General features: G+C 39.3%; 1 protein-coding gene across 2 annotated transcripts in view; it reads right to left on the bottom strand.

Moving 5' to 3' along the window:
• Nucleotides 1–21,048, bottom strand: part of klf5l (Kruppel like factor 5 like) — a 66,878-nt gene extending 45,830 nt beyond the window's left edge. The window contains exons 1-2 of one of the 2 annotated variants that reach the window (XM_048544627.2): nucleotides 20,740–21,048; nucleotides 630–728 (exon numbers count right to left, since the gene is read on the bottom strand). In XM_048544627.2, coding sequence (XP_048400584.1) covers nucleotides 630–728; nucleotides 20,740–20,907 — 267 coding nt within the window. In that variant the 5' untranslated portion in view covers nucleotides 20,908–21,048. The remainder of the gene's footprint in view (nucleotides 1–629; nucleotides 729–20,739) is intronic. The other variant, XM_048544628.2, reaches the window with a different exon arrangement.
• Between the last annotated feature and the right edge of the window lie 4,367 nt (nucleotides 21,049–25,415).

Below are 25,415 nucleotides of genomic sequence, written 5' to 3'. Positions count from 1 at the left end.
GCTATCTATTGGTGTCCTCCTAGAGTAGGAAAAATGAATGCGTAATTGTGTTTTGATGAAGCTAACAATCACTGACTGTAGTTAAGAACATATCACTAAAAGCATTAAGTGCATAATGACGTAGCTTAACAACCAGACATCTGTTCGTAAACATGGTTTTTGCTGGTATGTAATGGAAAATAGCATTGGAACTGCAGAGGTATGCACATACCATCAAACTTTTATCACTACTGATATATATTTATATTTACATTTTCCAGCCCTTAAAAGGTGCTTTTAAAAAAAAAACTGCAACAATTTGAGCTGAACTGGCAATATTTAATGCCAGAACTTTTTGTATTGCTTATTAATGAATGTTCTTTATTAGAATATTTCAAACATTAGAGGTTGTATTATTTTAGTATAGTTCCTCAAACTTAAGCATATTACATTCAGTTCTCTCTCTCCTATCTGTACACCCATTGGTCTATATACTAAGCATCATATAAGTTATTGTTGGATCACAATATCACAGTCTGCAATTCCATGTTATACCATGGAATCAATATCAAGTTGGAAAATTAGGTCTTTTTGCATTACATACATTTTCTGAATGGATTTAATTAGATAAAATGAAAATGTGAACTTACTTGACTTGGGGAAGATGTAGTTGTTTGTAGCAAGTGCAGTAAATGTGATTTCAGTAGACCTGACGATTTAATGCTATCTTCTCCTAGAAATATATTGGCCTAGCCAGAAAAGAAAATTAAGAATCCTTAACTCTGAAATGTCAGATTCTCTTTTTATTACAAATATTACCAACATTTTTGTCTGAGAGTTTTTCCTCCAATGAAAAACAGACTTACTGTGAGTTTTGTTTTGCAATCCAATCAGCATGACCTGTTTGGAGCCCAATGAAATAAATGGGTTACTCCATTAACAATACTCTTCGGCAAGGAGACAATGGAGGTTCAGTGTGGAGATTCACCCTTTTCTAACTTTACATGTCAACCACGGTACCCACTATCTTCCCCCTTGTACTGTCTATGTCAGGTCAATAACTTAGCAAAAGTAGGCAATTTGGCATTTCAATTCTACTGCATGATTCAATAATATCATGGCTAATCAGGTTGTGCTCTCAGCATCATTTTACTGTTTGTCCTCCATAACCTTTGACTCCCTTGTCTATCTAAAATCTATCCAATTCAACCTTGAAAAATTTAATGACTCAATCTTCAGTATCTTTTGAAGTAGAGGATTCCACACTTGAGACTCTCATATCTGTCTTGAAAGGAGACCTCTTATTCCTAAACTATGACATCCATTTTTTAATCTCCTCACACAAATAACACAATGCTTCAACATTTTGCTTTGAAACTTGGGCAGTTTTAATTTGAGACACTTACACTACGGGAGGAAGTAATTTGGCTCATTGTGCCTATGTTGGCTCTCAGAGCTTGAAAAAGAACGAAAGCTGCTATGTTGTTTCCTTCCTCCTACCCACAGCTCTACATTTACTGTTTTAAAAATTTACATACCATTTTCACAAGAGATTAATTTAGTTGATCCTCAACAAATCAAGCCCCTCCAGAGACTAAATATTATTTTTGTCATTCATCAAAAAATTTTCATAATTTTAAAATCTCCAAAAAATATCCTACTTTCTCTATTCCAGGAATAATTAATCTTGTTGGACTTTAGAATTTATGACTTTTTTCCAATGATCAGGATAGCTTTGGGTCCACTTTCAATTGAAAGGAGTTCTTTGGCTTCATAATATTAAAGTCCAGCTTGCTCTGGAATCATAAGAACAAGAAACATGCATTCAAAGCAGATGAATCAATCATTAACTCTGTTATCATGAGTGATCTGGATTATTAGGAGCCCACTAACACATCCCTACATAGAATCATAGAGATGTACAGCACAGAAACAGACCCTTCAGTCCAACACATCCAAGGCGACCAAATATCTTAAATAAATCTGGTCCCATTTGCCAACATTTAGCCCATATCGGTCTGAACCCTTCCTTTTCATATACCCATCCAGATGCCTTTTGAATGGTGCAGGTGTACCAGCCTCCTCCACTTCCTCTCCAATGACAGCTCATTCCATACACACGCCACCCTCTGCATGAAAAAGTTGCCCTTAGGTCCCTTTTACATCTTTCCTGTCTCAGCTTAAACCTATGCACTCTAGTTTTGGACTCCCCCAACCTGGGGAAAAGACCTTGCCTAGTTACCCTACAAATGTCCTCATGATTTATAAACCTCTACATGGTCACCCCTCAGCCTCCGACACTCCAGGGAAAACAGCCCCAACCTATTCAGCCATTCGTTGTTGTTACATAACATAATCATTTTGAAAACAAAAGGAATCAGGGAGGACCAGCACAGAGCAGTGGCAGTATAATTAACTGGTGGCTAGTCCTTTAATTGAGGAGAGAGTCAGGGCTACATAGGAGTAAAACATGGGAATGATGCTGCAGAAGTGTCAAACTAATGACCTTTCTCAGCTGGAATCCAGGTTTTACCAGTTTTAATCTTCAGCAGTCCCCGACATTTGAATTAAATGTTAAAAAATCTGGAATTTTAAAGAAGGTTAGTCTACAGATGATAACGTAATCACTGTTGTTCCTTGTTAAAAAAAACCCGTCTGGTTCACGAACAAACTTTTACAGAAAGAAATCTGCCATCCTTACCTAATGTGTTGCACGTGTTACTCCAGATCTACAGCAATGTGGTTGACATTTAACAGTCCTCTGGGAAATTGAGATGGGCAATAAATACTGACCCAGCTAGTGATTCCCACATCCTATGAATAAAACCAAAATGGGCTCAGGAGTCTGTCAAACTGCCTTTCCTGACACCAGATTTGAAAGACCTTGTGAAGGTACCAATGGTAGTATTTCTTTAATGCTTTTTGGCATCTGCTGGAAGCCAAGTCTCTGAAGCATGCAGGAGGACAGGCACCAATGTTGCCCAGTAACTATGACTATAGCCTCAGATTTGAGATCATGGTTCTCAAATACTCTCTCTTCCTCATGTCGGGTGAAGTCTGAGCTGACACATTGGAAGTGACATGAATTTCAACATCCAAATGCATCTTCTTCATTGTTGTGGATGATGATGACGGTGGCTCAGGATGGAATAGTTTTGGATTTTGATCAAAGAGGGCAGAGGTTGAACATTTTCTCCTTTGTTTTCTGTTGGTAATTTCCCAAAGATGAGAAGTTGTATTGTAATGCAGATAATTGACAGTACGTGCAACAGTTTTAAAATTTGGAACGGTCCCATATGTTAAGTTTCTCCCAAAAATAGGTTCTTATCTTAGTCAATTTATGGCTCTACTACTTTTCTAAAATAGGAAGTCAAAACTCAAACACAACTCCCAACTGCATCCTAACTCTTGGCTTGCATATACTTATGACTTCTCTCTATGTATAGAGGATTGATATTACATAATTGTTAGACAGTTGAACACTCTGTGAGCGTTATTTTTAATACTTCATTATAAGATGGTGATCAATGGCAATGTCACTGAAATAATAATCCAGAGGCCCAGGCTAACGCTCTGTGGACAGGGTTCAAATCCCAATATGGCAGCCGAATCCCATAGAAAAAAATCTTCGAATAGAAAGCTAGTTTCCAAAAAGGTGATCATAAAACTATCAACTGTTGTAAAACACCATCTGCTGCAGTAATTTCCCTTAGGGAAGGAAATCTGCCGTCTTTATCTGCACTGGCCTACATGTGACTCCAGGGCACACAGCAATGTTGTTAACTTCCCTCTAAAATGGTTTGAAAGCAATGAGAGATTGGTAACAAATGCTGGCCTTGCCAGCAACCCCTAAATGCCATCCTTTTTTTGTTCTGTTTAATTTTTATTCTCTGTAAATGATTCGTTATTTATTATAGCTGTCCATTGTTTTGGTTAGTGTGCAGGTTGTGTTACCAGGTAAACAAGAGATGCAGGGAGCAAGCAGGAAAGTAGAAATGCAGACATAATGGGAACTGCAGATGCTGGAGAATCTAAGATAACAAAGTGTGGGGCTGGATGAACACAGCAGATCAAGCAGCATCGTAGGAGCTCCTAAGGTGCTGCTTGGCCTGCTGTGTTCATCCAGCCCCACACTTTGTTATCTTAAAATAGAAATGCAGTCCAGAATTCACCATGGTGAATTCTGAATGGTGAAGAAGGTTCTACAAGCTGTGTCTCTTTTGTCTTGTGCTTCAATCCCCCTCCGTAGGATGACTTGCAACTACAGCTAGCTACCTGGCAAAGCTATCAAGTCTTGCTGGAGTGTTGGTCCCACTCTGACACTGGAATGCGGCATCAAGGCTGTTGGCTGAGTTCCCACCATGATGAGCGGTCTGTAAGCTCAATAGCCATTAATTTACTTGAACTGGCTATCTGCCCACAGTAGCACAGCTTCCATCCTGAAAAAAAAGCCCAAGATGGTAATGGCTAACTATGTTTTCATATCTGTCTGCCATTGTATGTACAGGAAGCATTAAATCTCAGCTTCTCGCACTAAACTATCCAGCACATTTCCAACCCCTGAACGACTTGGGTTTTGGTGAGCCAATTTGGAATATAGGGTGAGATCAGCAGAAATGAGATTCTTGATGTTGAGAATAAAATGTCCAATTCTCCAAGTAACTTAGTGAGTGGTGAGAGGCTTACTTGCATTCCACTGTTATCTAATACTGTGCAAAACTGCACTCCTCTACAGAAGACAAATCATCTCACTGATACTGGGGAATTACCATTTTCTTTCTAACAAAGCACGTAAGCAAATATGAGCAAAGAATTGACCAAACATCCAAACTCAAGGTTCACCAATAATCTCCTTCAATGGATTAATTATGTAAAAAAAGGAAGAATATATAGCACAGGTATGGAGAATAGGTAAATTAGATTGCTCGATTTTTATCAATCTATTCTTAAAATGAATTATGAAACTCTCCTGAGTGTCTACTTTTAGATCAATTTGCAAAATTGAGACTAATAAAAACAATCAATTATCATGGTCAGATGGTACTGGTAATCAATTTCAAGCAATTGTTAGTCCTTTTGTTCAATTAGTTTGGAATTTATCTCTTGACAGTAGTAAATAATCATTGCTTAATGCTCCCACTGATTCTCATAAAGAGAGCATCGTCTCAAGGTTAGATTACTTTTGCCGCATTTATTATCACTGTAAGGCAGGGATCAACATACTTCTTCCTCGCCACCCCAACTCCTGTGGTTTTCTGATAGGATTTTCTCAAATATTACTTTTTATTTTCAGAAGCTCCTTTTTCAATCCAACTTCTTTGAGGCGATGAAGTCACCTAGGGCTGATTCTCACAGTTCTTTGGTGAAGTTCTACTTGAGTTAAGTTTTTATTGGAGGATTTCTCGCCATAAAGCTGAGCAAGACTTCTCACCGTTTCTTACCAAACGTATTCATTAACTATCTGTCACAATCTTAATGCATCCCTCATATCTGATTCCATTGCCAACTTACAATAACCTATTTCCAGAACACCACTTAGTGGATATCCGCTGAATGATCAACATCCTTTGTGCCCTTGCCATTGTTGAAAGGCTGCTGTCTATCTGCAGAAGTATTGGCAATCTGGTGTTGTCCCCTTACTGGCAAGGCAATGCATATCAGCCACAAAGCCACACAGGTCCCACTCCCTTGCACATGAAATCCCTTTCCCTTATCATAGTCACTGTTTAGCCACCAAGTCACACAGTTTACCCGTTCATAGCTGCACCTCAAGTGAACACCCTCTTGTTACTGCTATGGTAAACCCGGTGCCCATTGGAGAACCACAGCTTGTCCTTGGCTAATAAGGGAACATGACACGCAGACATGCAGGTGAACAATTTCACATATAAACTTTTATTCACAGTCAGCAAAAGAGAATACAAACAAAATTAATATGAGGTACAGATTGTCCCCACAATGCAAGCCACATGCTGGCATCATGACCAATGAACAAACCATGAAGGTCTTCTACAACCAGCTCTCTTCTGCTGGAACTGGGTTATCGTTCAGGACCTGTTGGATTGTAGAGCCCTTGTTCTTGTTCTCCTTCTCAGAAGATAGCTCCCATTCTCCCAGTTCCTTCACAACTGTCACCTCACCTTCTCATCTGTTCCAATTGTGCATGCTAGGATGGTGTGTCACACTCTACCTGGACTGGACTGGGGACCATTCCTTCCCCATCCCATCTTCTGTAGCTCTATAACTCTGCTCCACCCAAGTCAAAGCATGCATTCCACCTCAGTCAGAAAATGTGCGATAGTATCACGAGCCATGGTCTTAGTAGGTAGCCCTTGTTGCCCAGTAACCAGCCTTGAAGGGCATCTGGACACGTAAACAGAGCAGATATGATTGCTTCAGGATATAACAGTCATGTATCTACTGGAGTAATGGGCACACACTATCAGGAAATAGTAACAAAGATTGCAGACTGCCTGAACATTAATGGAATGGAACCCCTTCCTACTGAATTCCACAGCAGTGTGATACGGCCCCGTCAGTACGATGTTTGAGCAGCTGATAGCAATCTGGACCTAAGCTGGCTTTGTTTCCGAATCCTACTGCATTGACTGCAGCATTGACATCTCCATGAGGAGATAAAATGAACTCGTGTGATCTTGCACAGATAGCATTGGTCATGGTCCTGATGCATTTATGGGTACGTGATTGAGTTTCACACAGGTTATTGCTTCTCTTGGAAGCTGCACAAGTAATGGGTTACTTCTGATCAGTATTTGCCTCGTTTTAAGTCATTGCTGCTAACTTCAGAAAGGTTAAAAAAAAGTAAAGTCACTTTAGTCTCATGGGACCAGTTCACTTCACATGTCAATGTTTCATTTGCAAAGGCCAATGGCATAGTGTAAATCACCGTCGACCAGCACTTGAACCCTACGCATATTCACTCTGCATGCATGGCTAATGGATGATGAGAGTATTGCAACTGAAACGTAGCTGCCATTTTCAAATGCCTTCATGTACTTGCTTTTCAATGTTCTGGCATCCATGAAACATGAACCCTCACTTTTACCAAGTAAAGTGACACTGTTTGAGTGACAGAGTCCTGATGAAGGGTCCAGGCCCGAAACATCGGCTCTCCTACTCCTCTGTTGTTGCCTGACCTATTGTGTCGCTCCAGCTCCACACGGTATTGACTCTGACTCTGGCATTTGCAGTTCTTGCTATCTCTGAGTGATACTGCCTCTGCCTACTTGGGACATAATCCCAATTATTTTCTTGTTGCATTTGGCTTCTAGCAAATAGTAAGTGATGGCAGGGAATGCAGCTCATAATGGACCTAAAAAGTATCGCATTCCATCTGGTTGTCAGGTTCACCTCTAGAGTCCCCATGTCCCCTTCCACTTTGCACTACTGTGACAACCTATTTCCACCGTCTGCAACATCTCAACATTGAACTTTGTCTCTCACAATCTTCCTTGCTGCACGAGATCCCAAGTTATACCTTAATATGACCACCGCATTTCTCTATGCTGTCCCTGTGGAGGCCAATAATCACCTCCTCCTGTCTCCTGTCAATGTTCTTTGGTGCAATTCTGCTTTTCACCTCCAAGATATTTCAAGCACCTTACACTCATCACTGTCCATGCTCCCACTTTTATAGTGCCAATGCTATCCCACCTTGTTGGTCTTATGGGCTCCCTCCTTTAAAGACCACTAGAAAGGCTTTAAGTATGATATTCTTTTGTCTAAATTTGGAGAGCTCCCAGATATGACTGACCCAACTCCTGACCACTGTGTTAGCAGCTCCCTGATACATGATAAGCAATTCCTTTGTCTGCTTCTGATGGTCTTAGAGACCAGGCCACTGCCTGGTCCCCGGATTGCAATCAGACAGATCCTGTGGCCGTCAGTAGCCCAATAGCATGACTGGCCCTGGCCAAGGCTTGTACTATGTGCATACTGTGTCCAAGACTGATGATGCTGGGAATACTTGACTAGATTGAGGTCTAGCCCCCAACCAATCTCCGACAGGACCATTTATTTGAATGAATGTGTAGTGTTTGTCACACATGCTGTAGGTGTTAGATTGATGTCTTGATGTGCCATTCATAAAGATGACCACGTCTCCTCCCAGATTCCTAATGGCAAGTCATTGATAGGCATCCCAGTGAGTCAAACAGCAAGATGTCCTTTCCCATGTGGATAAAACCTTACTGAGAAAGCAGCCTGACTGTGTCCCTACATAAAGACACATCAATACGGCAATGCTGATAGCTTTTGGCTCCACTTGAAGCGCTAAAATGTGAGAGGCAAGGCAAGGCTTGTAAGTTGTGAGCATGCAGGTAGATGCTAAGTGAACTATGGCTAAGACAGTAACTGAGCAGACCAAAGATACAGTATAATGCATGGACTGGGTGCATGTTCCTGTACACTAAGCGTCCTTGCAATAACCTTTCAATGGTAGTTGCCAGTGCAGTCTGCAATGCAACTGTATGCTTCCTAAGTGGAATGAAAATGGTTTGCAGAGGTACCATGATGGTTACTAGGGGTTGAAAAGTATCAGATCCCAGTGTCTGTGGAAAAGGGAACCATGTGACTGGCACCCATCGATCATGCCCTTAGACGCTGTTTCCTATTACGTTCCTAGACACCAAAGTATTTACATCTGCTCAGGACAGTGTGCGTAAGATAGGGACAAAAGACTTCTTCAAAAAAAAACAACTGATACAGAATTCTTGGCACAAACGGGAATCACCATCAACATCAGTTTCCGTTGGCTGGTGAAATCACAACTGAACAATTGCACATTCATCCTTAGCACAGTCACTGCACCCCAAGTAATTCACAGTAAATGAGATCTTTGAGATGTAATAACAGTCAAATGCAAATGTCTGTGAAATAAAATTGCTCAGAACTAAATTATCTAATTTGACACAGTTTATTAAAGTAGTCATTTTTATACAATGCATTAGTCCTTTGTCAAAGATTTAAAACTGCTCTTCCTCCCTCGTACCCTTACTTCCCCTGCCTGGTGCAGAGGTCTCGGTCCCTCACGCAGAGTACCGACAGTCTGTGGGCCCCCAGACTTGCTTCCCATTGCCTTCTTCCACTCCTGGCCCCAGTTCCTCCAGTCCAGCAGCATTGCTGACAGTTGCTGTTCACCTTCTTACTTCTCCTTCAGCCACAAGCTGCTTCTCTCCTGCATTTCCTTCTGATTGTGACCTTTCTCTGATTGGTCACCTCCCTGATTGAATTTTCCCATGCGTGTTGGAGCTTCTCAGGGGCTAATTCACCTTCCACCCTACGTATTTTGTCTGTTGCTGTAAGGATTCGCCAGTTACTTATTAGAGGAAAACGAGATGAGATTTTTAGAATTAAATGAATCCATTAAGTTTTGAAATTTTCTATTTGTTGATTTTATTAACATCTGAGTAGCTGATCTTTGGATGGGCTATGTGCTCATCATGAAAAAAAATCAAGTCTATATCATTCAACATTAAGAAATTTCTATTGTAAAGAAAAGCAATTCCTCAGCAAGTAGATTGGGGGAAAGGTCCAGCCAATTTATAGCTGACCTAATCTCTAATGTGATGGGGAAAATTTTTCATTTCTCGCCGAGTCCAAAATTTAACATTGAATGGGTTGAGGTTGGGAAGTTTGTTATGACCATTTCTTCAGTTTTGGATGTTGCTTTGTTAAGAACTAAAATCCACTGAACTTATTAATTACATCTTGATAAATCTCAGTGGCGAAATATATTTAAAATTTAAAAATGAGAAAAGGTATGTATACCTGAAATTTTCATAATATCCGGTAAAAAAAGATGGTCCCTCAAAACCAGGCTCAGATTGGTGGCAACCCAACTAAGGTTGAAGAGAAGAGGACAGTAGGAGTTAATAAAAAATATCTGTGTCTACACAGGTCTCACAGGTCTTAATTTGGTTACCCGTATTTCAATGCTGCTTCCATTCCTTAGCAGAGAAAAAAAGTAACTCCTTTCTTCTGCTCTGCACCAGTACTTGTATTTTACCAATAACATAGTAGTGGGACATTAGGAATCTGCTACTGAGTATTCTTTTGCACAATATCAATCCAATGTTATTTGACTTAAGGTCATACAATAAAGAATGTGCAATGTCTCTATTGTGATTTAAAACAGCAATAATTCAACCCCTTATTAAATTGTTTTTCTGCTAATCACTTCAGCAGGCATCTGGAACATGCAGAATTTAATTGGGTAAGTGATTATTTTCTAATCTCTGCCCCAGATGCAGCTGTGCCTTTCCATCTGATTTCTATCCAGATACAATACAGTAACTACACATTTTAGAAATAGTGCCACCACCATGAGTTACCATTCATCATTTTCAGAATACCAACAAATAGCAATTCTGCATTGCACTATATAAAAATTGAAAGAACTGTGGATGCTGTAAATCAGGAACAAAAACAAAGTTGGTGGAAAAGCTCAGTCTGGCAGCATCTGTGAAGGAGAAAAAAGAATTAACGTTTCCGGGGGTGGGGGTGGTTCAGTGACCCTTTCTCAGCCACTATTTCCAATATTTCCTTAAGGTTCTGAGGAAGGGTCACTGGACCTGAAATGTTAACTCTGTTTTCTCCTTCACAGATGCTGCCAGACCTGCTGAGCTTTTCCAGCAACTTCGTCTTTGTTCCTGCATTGCATTTTGCTGTTCTAACACATTAAACATGCTGAAATTGATCAGTTAAGGACAGAGGTGTTCAAGTTTATAATTGCTTTGAAAAAAATCATTCTTGTGAGGGACATAAGGGTTAGGCCCCAATTTATACTGAGTTACCTCTCTGAGGCAAGGTGACAATAGGGGCATGACAACTGACCACAGTGATCCTGGTCCAGGAGTAACATAACCAGTCAATGAAAACTGCAAAATGCAAGTCTGGCATGGAGAGGGTCAGCTGTGGTTGTACAGCAGCTTACCTAGACAAGAATGACTAACTGGGCAAATTGCCAGTGATATGCTGATATCAATGGCACCTGACTTCAGCATCAGTGTCAAGAAGAGAGAAAACTGGGAGAACTAAGAAGACTGGGGGTGGAACTTTCCGCAATCTCAAGCTGTATGGGCAATAGCAAGAACACTCAGAAAATATGGAGTGAAGAAAAAAAAACAATCTAGTTGTCCAGAACATTTTTCCAATCTTTCCTCAAGGTTTAAATAGTGACTTCAGAATCTCGCTAATGTGCAGTGACTACTTTATTTCCATGTATTTACATCTTAACACTAATGCAACATGCCTCATTTGTATGCAGTTTTGAATTCTTTCCTACTTCACTAAGAAACTAGACAACACCAACACCAGTTTCCAACTTGAAAGTCAGAGAAGTTACTTGGCAACAGCAGCTTGTGGTTGCTTCTTTGGGCTTCCAATCAGCTAAGTCTTCATCACAATATCCCTGCATGCTCCATGTACACTGTTCTCCTCCAGTCTTCAATCATGCATGTCAGCTGAATATTGTACAATCATTGGCAAACTTCCCCATTTCTGACCTTATGGTGAAAGGAATGTCATTGATGAAGAAGCTGAAGATGGTTTGGCCTAGGACACAATTCTGATAACCTCCTTCACAGATGTCCAGGAGCTGAGATAACTGACCTCCAACAACCACAAGCATCTTCATATATGTCAGGTATGCCTCCAAACAGTGGGGAGTTTGCCCCCGATACCAACTGATTCAAGTTTTTCTACAGCACCTTGATGACACACTCGGTCGATTTTTTTTCTACTTCAGTGGGTGAGGGTGTCACTGGCCAGTGCAGAATTTATTGTCCATCACTATTTGCCCAGAGGACAATTAAGAGTCAATTACATTGCTGTGGATCTCGAGTCACATGTAGGCCAGACCAAGTAATGATGCCAGTTTTCTTCCCTAAAGGGCATGAGTGAACCAGATGAGTTTTCCTGACAATTAACATTGGATTCGTAGCCATCCTCAGATTCCTAATCCAGATTTTTATTGAATTCATATTATACCACTTGCCAATGCAGGATTCAAACCTAGTTCTGCAGAACATTGCTTGGGCCTCTGGATTAACAGCCCAGCAATAATACCACTAGGCTATCACCTGCCCTTCAGGAATGCAGTCTTGATGTCAATGTCTGTTACTCTCACCTCACCTCTGGAATTCAGCTTTTTTGTCCATGTTTGAACCAGAAATGTAATGAGGTCAGGAGCTGAATGGCCCTGGCAGAGCCTAAACTGGGTGTTACAGAACTGGTTATTGTGAGCAGTTGCTGCATGACAGCACTGTTGATGACGCCTTCCATTGCTTTACTGATGATCAAGAGTAGATTGATGGAGCAGTAATTGGTCAGGTTGGGTTTGTCCTTTTGTTTATTTATGAGACTTACCTAAGCAATTATCCACATTGCCAGTGTTGTAACTGTACTGGAACAGCTTGACTAGGAAAGTGGCAAGTTCTGGAGTACAAGCCTTCAGTACTATTGCCATAAGGTTATCAGGGCCCATAACCTTTGCAGTATCCAGTGTCTCCAACCATTTCTTGATATCACAAGGAGTGAATCAAATTGGCTGGAGTCTGGCATCTGTATTGCTGGGAATGACTGAAGGAGGCCAAGATGGATCATCTATACAGCACTTCTGGCTAACGATTGCTGCAAAAGCTTCAGTCTTATCTTTTGCATGGATGTGCTGGGCTCTCCTATCATTGAGGTTGGGGGTATTTGTAGAGTGTCCACCTCCTGAGAGTTTTTAATTATCCGCCACCATTCGTGTCTGGATGTGACAGGACTGTAGAGTTTAGATCTGATCCATTGGTTGTGGGATCACTTAGCTCTGTCCATCACTTGCAGCTTATACTGTTTGGCATGCAAGTAATCCTGTTTGGTGGCTTCACCAGGTTGGCATCTCATCTTCAGGTATGCCTGATGCTGCTCCTGGCATGGTAAACCTGCAATCTCCATTGACCCAGGGTTGATCGCCTGGCTTGATCTTAGTGATTGAGGAGGAGATATGCTGAGCCATGAGGTTACAGATTATGCTGCAGTACGATTCTACTGCTGTTGATGGCCCACAGTGCCTCTTGGATGCCCAGTGGTGAGTTGCTAGATTTGTTCAAAGTCTGTCCACATAACACAATGGAGGTTATTCTCAATGTGAAGATGGGACTTTACCTCCCCAATGATTGTGCAGTGGTCACTTTTACTGATACTATCATATACAGATGTATCTGCAGCTGGCAGGTTGATAAGGATGAGGTCAAGTATATTATTTCCTCTTGTTGGTTCCTTCACCACCTGTTGCAGACTCAGTCTAGCAGCTATGTCCTTTAGAACCCAGCTGACTTGATCAGGAATACTGCTGCTGAGCCACTCTTGATGGTGAACATTGAAATCCCTATCGAGTACATTTTATGCCCTTGCCATCCTCACTGTTTCCTCGAAGTGTTGTTCAACATGAAGGAGTACTGATTCATCAGCCAAGAGAGAATAGTACATGGTAATCAGCAGTAGGTTTCTTTGTCTAGTTTTAACCTGATGCCATGAGACATCTTCTGGTCCGAAGTCAATGTTGAGGACTCCCAGGTCAATTCCCTCCCAACTGTATACACTAAGCAGCCACCTCTGCTGGGTCTGCACTGCCAGTGGGACATCCAAGGTGATAATGGCGCCTGGGACATTGTCTGTAAGGTATGATTCTGAGAGTCAGGCTGTTGCTTGACTAATCTGTGAGTCAGCTGTCCCTATTTTGGCACTAGCCCTCTTTGCAGGATTGCAATGGATGTCAGGTGATCCATAGAATTTCATTTCTTTGAGACTTTTGTTGTGATTTGTACAACTGAATAGCCTGAAAGGCCATTTCAGAAGGCAATTGAGAGTCAACCACATAACTTTGGGCCTGGGGTCACATGTAAGCCAGACCAGGTGAGGGTGGAAGATTTCCTTCCCTGAAGGACATTAGTGATTCAGATGGGTTTTTCCGACAATCAACGTTGGTCATCCGTAGATTCCTAATCCCAGATTTATTTTCTAATTGAACTTAAATTCCATTATCTGCCTTGGTGGGATTTGAGACTGGATCCACAGAACATTAACTGAATTTCTATATTCATAGTCTAGTGATAACAGCACTCGGGCATCACCTATCCTTATGAATTCTTGTGCCAAAAGTGTTGTTGGAATGACTATTAATGTGTAACCACATGTTTTTGAAAGAACACGTATGTTGAACTTTGTTTGATTTCCTGCTACAAGACTTTATTGTGGGGTGGAATGAGAAAATGTCCTTGTGTATGTACAAAGATCGTTATCATTTTATTTCACTTGTTTTACTTTGTGTTTACATTGCGTTTTCAGTATTTGGTGTAAGTTTATAACGAGGTACAGCTTAGGCTGAACAAGCTTCAGTTCTAAACTTCTTCACTATATTTAACATTTCAAAAACAATAATGGCCCTTTTAAGTACTGTTTGAAGACCTGGTAATAACACTCTCAAAGCTTCAAACAGCACTTATAATCATAGGAAGGCAGGGTTATCCACAAATGGCAGAAGCTGTTACTGTCCATTCTGTTGACGCCGAACTCAATTCAGAAAATTGGCCAAACTACTTTTGTTTTCCCTGAGGAAATTATTTATCATTCTTAGCTCTGAAGTCTTTACAAACAACAAACTTTCTGTTTACAACGTGTCAGATTAAAAATAGTAAAGTTAGTTTTAATAGTGTCATTTTCCTACTGAAGCTAGGATTACTTTTATTTTAGCAACATTTCTAGACCAATGTCTGTGATCAAGATAAACCATAATCCTTTCTCGCAACACCTAACGTTTTAACACAAAAACATTGAGCTTCTTCAGTGGGAAAATTATTTATTGGAATTCGTGCTGGACTATTCAGATCATACTGAGTTGTTAAGAGAACACCAAATGACCACAGTAACCAATTGTTCATGTCTATAAAAAGGATAAGACTATCAAGACTTCCTGCCCCTGACCAAAGACTGCTGCTAAATACCTACAGCATACAGCATGTATGAGAACATTATATTTAAGATGAAATAGGGTTCAGCTGTGGTAGCTCTAGAGTTCTATTTAAATTGTTCATACTTGACATCTAGTACTATACATAACATTGCACAAGATACCAGAAGGCATCCGGGAACAGTAATCACTATCTTGAGAGAAGGGGAGCAAATTCATGAATAAATTAAAGAAGTAAACACAAACAGTTTTAGGGATAGGACTGTCCCTTAATAATATATGGACATTACGGTAAAACTAAACTTTGCTAAGAAGCAGTAGCAACTATTAGAATATGCAAAAAAATTAGACAGCCTCTGAAAATTAAGTCAGGTAACTGAATAAGAATTTTAATGAGAATTTCAAAGATATAAAGTTTATATTGATAGAAAGTTCTGGAGGTTTCAGTTAACATCTGCACAGAAACATCATAACAAATTAGGCCATTAAAGAATCAAGTTTAGAATACAAGAGTTGTTTTTGGAACAACTGAATAAAATGCTTCACTTGGATCAATAACTGTGCAATTTTATGGCATTGGCCAAAGTTTACCTGCTCAAAATCAGTTAAATTGTCTACTGTGATTTAACCCAACAAATTTATGATCTGTTATAAAAGTGGGCTAAGTCGCAAAGCAGTTGGGCATGAACTCAGGCAATGCACATCAAATAGTTTATTTGACGCAAATGAGGCTCCTTTGTGGAACTCTATTTACCTACAAATACAGAATGATCTTTGCTAGGGTTGTTAATTGTATTTAAAAGATACTCTAAAGGCTCACATTTAAATCACACCTATTGGCAACTGAAAGTGCATTATAACTAATTAAGTATTTTTGAAGTGTGATCACTGCTGTAATGTAAGAAACATGACAAATAGTTTCCATAGAGCTGGCCTACAGAAACAGCAATGTTATAACGATCAGAGATAGTAGGAACTGCAGATGCTGGAGAATCTGAGATAACAAGGGGTAGAGCTAGATGAACACAGCAGGCTAAGCAGCATCAGAGCAGCAGGAAGGCTGATGTTTCAGACCTAGACCCTAACGATCAGCTCATTTGTTGATGTGATGTAGATTGAATTAGTGCAGCCAGAACATGAGATAACTCTCCTGGTCTTTGGTTTTTTGAAACAGTATGAAAAGATCACTACACATAAACCTGAAAAAGCAGATAGGACTGCCAACCTTCAGCAGTCTGGTATGCTGTTAGCGAAACCCTCGGAAGTCAGGTCTGTTCTCATGTACTGAGTCAGACTTTTAACACAATAAAGTTAAGCTTATGAAGTCATTGAGGGAACACTGAAGTATATGTGTACGTGAACATCATTTTATCTCAAACAATACAAGCAAAATGCAATACAAGTGAATTTTTTTTTCTGATGGATGATGTCTGATACTGCTTAATCACTTTCACAATAGCAGACGACTCTCGCTAGTTCTAAATTTTTGCCGGTTGATGTTAACTTTTAATGGCTTGGAACGCTCAAGTAATTTATTATTAATTGAGACTAATTTTAGAATAAAATTGATTAAGAACACAATAAATGTATCAGAAAGCATAAAAATAGTTCAGAAATTTCAGGTAGTTCTAACAGAGTGTCATTAGTGTAAGTGTTTAATTCACAGACATCTGGACAAAACACATTCTTTATTTGCAGGTTACTTTTCTGAGATTAACACAGGTTCAAAGAAATTGACGCAAAAATGTTTTTTTTCATTTATATTTTATGTCTTATTGCTGATTAGCAATTTTCAAATGTTATCTCTCAAAATTGCACCTGTACTAATATTTGTTAACATTACAAGAATAGATAAAAAAGGTGAATAAATATCCTCCAGAGTGACTCAGCAGTGGGTTGGGATGTGATAGATGCAGAATTATTTACTTCCAAAACCAATGAATAATTTTTAATTTGAGACATTGTCAATCATTAGAGATTTTTATGTTGGCAGTTTGCAAGTCAATTAAAATGAAGTTTGTGCTTAGAAGTAGAAGGCAAAATGGGCAAAATTTTACTTGTATAGTATCAAGAAAATAGACATAAGCTTAGGAAGTTAAAGAAAAATAACGTGTTGCTTTAACATCAATGCGTAGATGTTAATTGAAGTTTAAAGTGCATGTTTCATTTACAATGTTTAGACTTTCCCTAAAGCCATTATGAATTTAAATTTCAATTTATCATTACAATGTTGCAAAAATATAAATAGTGTATTGTTTTTATTTCTTAATGCATTGTGCATTTGAGAACATATTACTTAGTATGTAAGCTTCAAAATAAGAGGTACAGTATTACTAGAAATACAGAAATTAGTTTAAAAGAAAAAAAATCTTTTTGAGTTTCCAAAACTTTAAACTGTGAACTAAAAGATGTCAAGAAGACCATATTCATCAACCAAAAATAAAACCAAGAACTGTATGTGCTGGAAATCTGAAATAAAAACAGAAAATGCTGAAGAAGCTCAGCAGGTCTGGCAGCATCAGTGAAGAGGAAGCAGAGTTAACGTTTTGAGTCCAATTACGAAGAAGTCATTGGGTTTGAAATGTTGGATCTGCTTTCCCTCCACAGATCTAATGTCTAAAATGATGAACAAAATATATTTCAAATAATGTTCTCAACAAAGTTTGAAAGTTAGCTCATAACCAACACCTAAAGATGTTTTAAACAGTATGATGACTGCTCATCATGTGTTGGTAATACCAAAGAATTATAGTTTCAAATTGCCCTCATTAAAACGGATAACAGACTACATTTATTATATGTCCCATCCTGGGATTCTTTTTGCATTAAACATTAATTTAAAAAAATATTGTTGGCCATAATTTCTTTCCATGTAATATAAGACATCACATTTCTTAGCCAGGTTTTAACGAAGGATTTCAGTATTTAGGGCAGCATGGTAGGTCAGTGGTTAGCACTGCTGCCCCACAGTACCAGGGAACCAGGTTTGATTCCACCCTCTGGCGACTGTCTGTGTGCTGTCTGTACATTCTCACCATATCTGAGTGGGTTTCCTCCAGGTGCTCAGGTTTCGTCCCACAGTCCAAAGATGTGCAAATTACGCTGAAATCGGCCTGTGTGTCCAGGGGTGGATTAGCTATGGGATATGCAGGGTTACAGGGATATGGTATGGGAGTAGGTCTAGGTGGGCTGCTCTACGGAGGGCGATTGTGGACTTGATGGGCCAAATGGCCTGCTTCCACACTGTAGAAATTCTATAATTCTATTAATTTTCATTTCAAAGCAGACTGACATTTGTTTAATTTGAGTATTTCAATATGATATTTCAATAAAGATCTGGTGATATATAGTTATTTTCCTTGTTAATATGCAATTAATATGAATTTAATGTTTGGTATTTCAGCAAACTAAACAATACACTAGAATAATTTTAATTATTTAATTTATTTAACTAAATTAACTGTAATTTATCTTTAACTGTGGTTCTTAATTTTTGCAATGAATACAAATCAACAACAATGGATTAGTACTGTACCCGGGCAGAGATTAAGATAAAAGTAATCACTTCAAGATATCATCTAACCTTTAACTTAACACAAAGCTTTATTCAAGCAATTTTACATATCTTGAATATCTTCAATATGATTGTATTTTATTATCTGTAATTTACACCAGTACATATAAGATGCTTGTGTATGTATACATCACACTATAATGTATATACAGCTGCATGTAGACACAGAAATCAACACACCATGGTTAAAAAAGTTATACACAAAATAAATTGCAAAAATAATATGTTTCTAATATTGTTTTAAGGGAGAAAAATAATTTCAAATCCACATCATTTCAGGAGAGTTATTTTCAAATTATAAAGTCATCATCATTTTTCAATTAATCGAGTACAACACTTTTATTTCTTTATAAATGCTATACAGATTAAAACAAAGTTCTCCTGAATACGCTTTGTACCCTAATCATAGAATAACACAAAATATTGATCATGTTTTAATAAATGTGGCAGGCAGTAAGGAATCCTAAAAATATTCCTGTGGCACACAGTTTATAGAAAGTATAGTATTTTGATAGTTATTTCACCCTTCATTTGGGACAATTTAATTTTGGATTCTCGAACCAAAACTGTAATAAACGATGCAAGGCCAAACTGAAGATTGAAAACTGGTTTCTAGCTATGATTTTAGATCCAATCACAGCAAATACTTGTTCCTGAAATGGTACAGCCAGTGATCATATAGATTCTGTGTCTACTATGCAATGTGAGTTACAGAGCTCCTTATTTTTCTTTTCATCTCAGTTGGGATGTTTCTGCGGACACCATACCGACAATTTAAATTTTAGATAAATAGCATAAAGGACTTGTAGAGCCAAACCTCTGAAGACATGAATGAACAATGAAAACTGGAAATGCAAGATAGCCAAAGTTTAAATTATTCATTTCAAACTTATGAACAATAACTTTTTTGAATTAATTTGCCAAATTCTAAATAGACTACAAGTCATAGGATGTCCTCTTACAATTTACAACGATGCTCCCCTCCAGTCTAACCCTGACCAAACCTTGATACTTCCTTCTCAACTTGTCTGAAAAATCTCAAAATACAACCTATCAGAAACCGACATCGATTCATTATTCAAGCCGAGGGGCGGGGAGGCGGATGGAGAGACATATTTTCATCAAAACTAACACATCTTTCGTAATTTCAAACCTCCCGAATTCTGTGCTAGTTACATGAAACGCTTAACGGACTTCCAACAGTTGACACAAACTTTTGGAGTCATGACTTCTCCCTAACTGAGCGTCCACATCACAGCAAAAGGATAAGGGACTTCAACTTCCTCCGTGGTACATTTCTCAAAAACTTCGTTGCTTGTTTAACAACTCTTCCATTGAACAAAGTGTCGTAAAAGCCCATTTCCTATTTTACAGAAGACTTCCTGAGAGGCTTCTAACGGACATGTGTCTGCTCTTTGGGTTTGACACGTGCGTTACAATTTTAAACAATGCTATATTAACGTATACTCTTTGTTGCTACTCCATTAGCGGAATGAACAATTTCTTTCAATAATTTGTATATGAATATCTCTCAGACCTACACGTAATTATGTAACATCGTTGGCAGTCTTACGTACTGAAGTATAAATCTAAGTATTAAATCTCAGTCCGCAGGACGAAGGCGAGGTACTTCAGGTTAAATTTGCTCGAATGAAAATTGTCGTTGGATTTGTGACAGTGGGACGAGTTTCCTCTCGGGTAAGCAGATACAGTTAGAGGACTTTACCGAGGGAACAAAAAGTGCAGGATTATTTGACACAGCCACTCGATATTTCAAATCGACACCATTGGTTTAACTGTACGACCCACACTTATCATCACTTCAAATGCTCTGGGTCTGGCCCAGCGACCGAAGAAAGGCCGCCCTTCCGACTTGCATTGACTTGAAGCAGTAGATCCCGTGGATTAGAGAGAGCCTTCAGCGCCATGGGCCCTCCCTCACTGCACTCAGGGTAAATTTCCACCTTGACCTATCCCTCACCCTCTCTCTCCACTTTCCCAAACATCCTGCCTCCCGCAGCTGACCAACACCGCACCAACCTTCTCTTACAAAGCAACAAACGTAGAAGAAGGATTAAAAAAAAACATGGAAAAACCATTTTTTTTCTTCCGTTTTGGCGCGGTCAGGTCTCTCTCCACACGACAGACCTGAAGCGACACTGTTTTTGTGTGTTTTGGAGGGGGCGGGTCAGGATCAGAAAGCAGCTCTCACCTGAGTCAAGTCCTGCTGGTTCTCCAGCATCCGAACGGCGGGTTTGATGTCTTCAAACACCGGCTGCTCCTCTGAAGCTCCGTCAGCCATGGTCACTGGTTTGAGCTGAGTAAAGACAGCGTTTTCTTCGGAATTCGGCACACTGATTGCCAGCCCACTGCTCGACATTACTATTTGTTTTCTACTTGCAACTTTTCTTTTAAATGTGTGTCTGTAGTCACTGAATGCAATATAAAACAAATGAAATGAATTCCAAGTTTGCCCACACTGATGCCTCACAGCGCAATGGTCTGCTGCCTCTGATCTGATCTCAACCTGTCACTCACCTGAACTATACCTGTACGCAACTCCTATGATTGACAGCACAGCCACCAATAGCGGCCCGGCTCGGGGCGCCAATCACACGGAGGCGGATTCAGGCTGGGCAAAAGGGCGGGGCCCGAGCTGCATTGGCAGCGAGCAGCGCGCTCACTCTTACACCCCCACATTGAGCAATTCTGGCCATTGCGAAACAAAAAGTTTTGTGTGTCTTTTAGGTAAAAGTTTTTTTTCGGGGGGTGGGTGGGTGTTGTTGTAAATGTGAGTTTGGCGTTCGGTTTCTTCTCCAGGTAATAAAACAATGAAAGAAGCCAGTCCATTCATGAATCTAAGAGACGCATTGTAAACATTGTACTTTGAAACCTCAGCAACAGTTTATTGCTGCAGCCACATGATCTGTTCAAAATGCAGTAGCTGTGTAGAAGTGGTCTGACCGTAAGGGCCAGTGCGGCAGCAGGTTCTTACGCACTCCAGTAAGAACGAAAAGTTGAAAAAGCACACAATTGTCGTAGCATCTCTTAGCTTTGTTCATCTTTGACTGTTTTAACAAAAACAAAACAAACTTATTTATTGGCGAAGTGGTACTTCAAATTACTGGATGTGTCTGAAGATTGCATTTCTCACGATAAAGATATAGTTACATCATTGCTCAGTGTGTCCAGAATTGTACCTGTGTGTATACACCAGCAAGGAATTCAAGAACGAGCTTAGAAAATGGAAGATGCACAGTTTAAGTTTAATTGGTGATTGTTTGGGAAAACTGTTCAAAAAAGGAAGCAGTTAGTGTAAAAAAAATTATACAGCTAAAGTAAAAGTTGTAAATATTTTGGTACTAGTTATATGGAAGCCAAAGTCATCTACTGTCCCACATTTTACCATAATAGTTTAGATTTAAAAGGCATTTTATGAAATGTCCCAAGGCATTTCATGTGAGTGTAAACAGACAAAAATTGACACCTATCCAGAAAAGGAACTGTGAGGGCAGTCAACCAAAAGGTAAATTTTAGGGTGTGATTTTAAAAGAGGCTAGAGAGATGGAGAGGAAGCTCAGGCAGTGAACTGTTTTCCCAGATGGATTTTTGTTTTCATTTTAAAGGCAGGACTATCATTTATTGCCATATTTGATTGCTCTTAAGGTGGTAAGGTGCTGGTGTTTTTGAACTTGCTGCAGTCCTTGTTGGACAGGGACAGACACAGTGTTGTTACACATGGATTTGCAGGATTTGGCACATTGATAGTGAGTGGTCTTTGTTATAACCGGCATCAAGATCAATCCAACCTGTTTTAGTCTTATCTGTCTTTTCAGTAGCAGTTTAACACCATTAAGAATGTTATTAGGACATTTCAGAGAACAGTTCAGAGTCAGTCACATCATTGTATGTCTGGAATCATGGGTAAACCAGTTTGGTTAATGTCAGAAGACTGCCTAAGGGTCACTAGTACTCTAGTTCAATGCAGTAGTTTAACGATGACCATTGTTAATATTGGCTTTTTATTCCAAACATATCAATGACTTAAATTTAAATACTCCAAGCTGCCATGGAAAGATTTGAATTAATATCTCCAATGCATTGGTCCAAGCTTCTGCTTACTTCTCTGACAACATTAACATAATGCCATAATTCTTATATTCATTCACTGGTTTGCACTATCACCAACAAAAGACATTCCAAAAGTTGGGCTATGAACCAAATTTTTATCCTGCTTCCTGTTTAATCCTTTCTGAAAGAGACAACTCTGTAGTGAAAAGAGCAAACTGGAGACCATCAACCATTTAAGTCAATGGTAGTTGTAGCTTTTTCAAATGTTTCCAATAGTGCAGAGCCCCAAAGAAGGTAATATGTCAAAGCAACTAAGTCAACCCTTTTGGAGCGCACATTAGCTGTGAGTAAAGTTAGTAGCAGGCCTGGCTTATAAATTAACTCTTCAGTGTGATACGTGGGCATAACATCATCAGCTTTCTAAAATAATGTAGACTGAATGGGTGGTTCTTAAATTGGGTAAAAATGTACTAACAACTTTGTTGATTTTTTTTCAAGTGGTATCACTGACAAAACAAGTTTAACTGGTATGATCTAGTGACAATCTGCAGCTAAATCTGGGTTGAAGAAGAATCACTGCTTAGGTAGCACACCCTGTATCCTGATATACACGCAGTTAACTCTTGCTATGCAAGCTTAACCTGCAGGAGACTGTTTCAAAAAAAATTATACTACAGAGCAAACAGCATTGAATGTACGATAAATTACAAATAAACCTGTTAATTAATCGTTTTCTCCACTTTGGAATATTGTGAAGAATGTTTAAAACAAAGACTAAATAAGAGGTCAATATCTTTTCGATATGAGGGAAAATTCTGTTTATTTTCAAAACTTTAAAAAAAGTCACTGAGATTATATGGAATTTAGTTTTTCTCATCAAATAATACAAATTCCTATTAGTCGGAATGTAAGCAATAGATGCCGAAATGTTGTCATGTTATGATCCCACTGTTTTCAAAGTAGTACCATATTAGTCAAAAGAGATCGCAGCGATAGCACTCTTGATTCACCTGGTTTCTTACCCTCTGAAAGATTGTCAACTGTTCAGAGGAAATCTAAATACTTTCTTCTTTCACCTTTCATTACAAGATATAGTGACTTTCAGGTTAGGTTGGTGTGGTGGCACAGTGGTGAGCACTGCTGACTGACAGCACAAGGGACATGAGTTCAATTCAACCCTTGGATGACTCCATGGGAAATGTAGGCTTATGAGGATAGAGCATAGGGTGAGTCTGGGTGGGATGCTCTTCGGAGGGTCTGTGTAGATACAATGGGCCAAATGGTCTTTTTCAGCACCGTAGGGATTCTATGAATCTAAGCTCAACACATCGTGGGCTGAAGGTCCTGTACTGTTCTTGCATAGGATTTATACAGGAAATCCATGTAAGTAAGCGAAAGGGCATGAATTGATTAAAGGTAAAATGTCTGAGCCCAATGTTAGGCTGTAAATAATATATATGTGTATAGGTGCACCTACTGGACAGTGTTAATTTAGAATTTCCTCTAAGGACTCTTGTGCATAAGAGGCTCCGGTTCAAGCCCCACACATTCTAGATGTGTGTCACAACATTTCTGAACAGGCAGATTTGAAAACAGCTAGAATTTTCTCCACATTCTTGGTTCAGCAGGAAAGCATTTGCTATCCATTGCACTAAGTTCTGTAGCTGATTTCAACCATAAGAACTACACATGTCAGTTACAAACAAGGACATCTACTCTCAACTTTAATGTTTCTGACTCCCACCAGGTGGTTATAGAGAAAATGTGCAATATCAGTGCACATGGGATAGTCAACAGACACATTATTGAGCAAATTAGATTTTCATCACCTCCATCAAAGACCAGCAGAAGTGTTTCCCACATGCCAGATTTGACCATACTGCTTGCTTTTCTAAGGTACAGAGGATTGTTAATGACTTCTATTTGACCATTAAAATTGCAAATTCTTGCTGTACCTCTGCAATCACTATTTACCTCATCAGATCCTTGTCCTATATTTGGCCTTGTGCAATATCTTAAAACTCACTAACTACATCCACTGGAGTCTGTGTAGGCATCCTAGTGTTTCAAAATGAGAGTGGAATACATTGCTGTAAGCTGTTAGCTTTCTCCAGGCTCTAGCAGGTTCTTTTAGGTTTGTTTAATGCTGCCTCCTGGATATGTCAAAACAGTAACCTTGTTATACGCTGCATGTGTTTGATTTTGTTGTAGCTGTGTGTCAGTGACTGAGAAAGAGGACAAGATGTAACAAGAAAAGTTTGTATATTTTCCAGGGAGGTTTCTAGCTTGATCTTCCTCTACTTTATTTGACGCTTTGTTTGAGCAAGGAGGTACAGAGCGGCCACCTCAAAAAAAATCAAATACAAGACATTTCTGCTTCTCCAATTCATACAAGTTCCTTTTTTTATGTGACATCTTATCTGATGAACAGACAGGTGGCTCTGCCCAAATGGAAATTCAAAAGAAACATCTTTACCCAGAGCATGGTGAGAATGTGGAACTAAAAGTCACAAGGAGTGGTTGAAGCAAATAGCACAAACAAATTTCAGGGGATGTCAGACAAGCAGATGAGTTAGCATGGAATAGAGAGTTATGCTGTTAGATTTAAACAAGTAAAGATGGGAAGTGGGCTGAGTGGAGCGTGAATGGACTGGTTAGAATAAGTGGCCTGTTTCTATGCTGTATGACTCATGTAATCCTACGTAACTTAATGGAGCACACATACCGTTATTTGCCATTTGTCCAATTTGTAACCTATTCTCTACATCAGTAAATTGATACGCATTATGCAGCTTGGACACATTGGAAAAAATTGCT

Source organism: Stegostoma tigrinum, chromosome 15 (assembly GCF_030684315.1).
Source record: "Stegostoma tigrinum isolate sSteTig4 chromosome 15, sSteTig4.hap1, whole genome shotgun sequence".
Lineage (NCBI taxonomy): Eukaryota > Metazoa > Chordata > Chondrichthyes > Orectolobiformes > Stegostomatidae > Stegostoma > Stegostoma tigrinum.
This window is presented reverse-complemented; position numbering and strand designations above follow the sequence as displayed.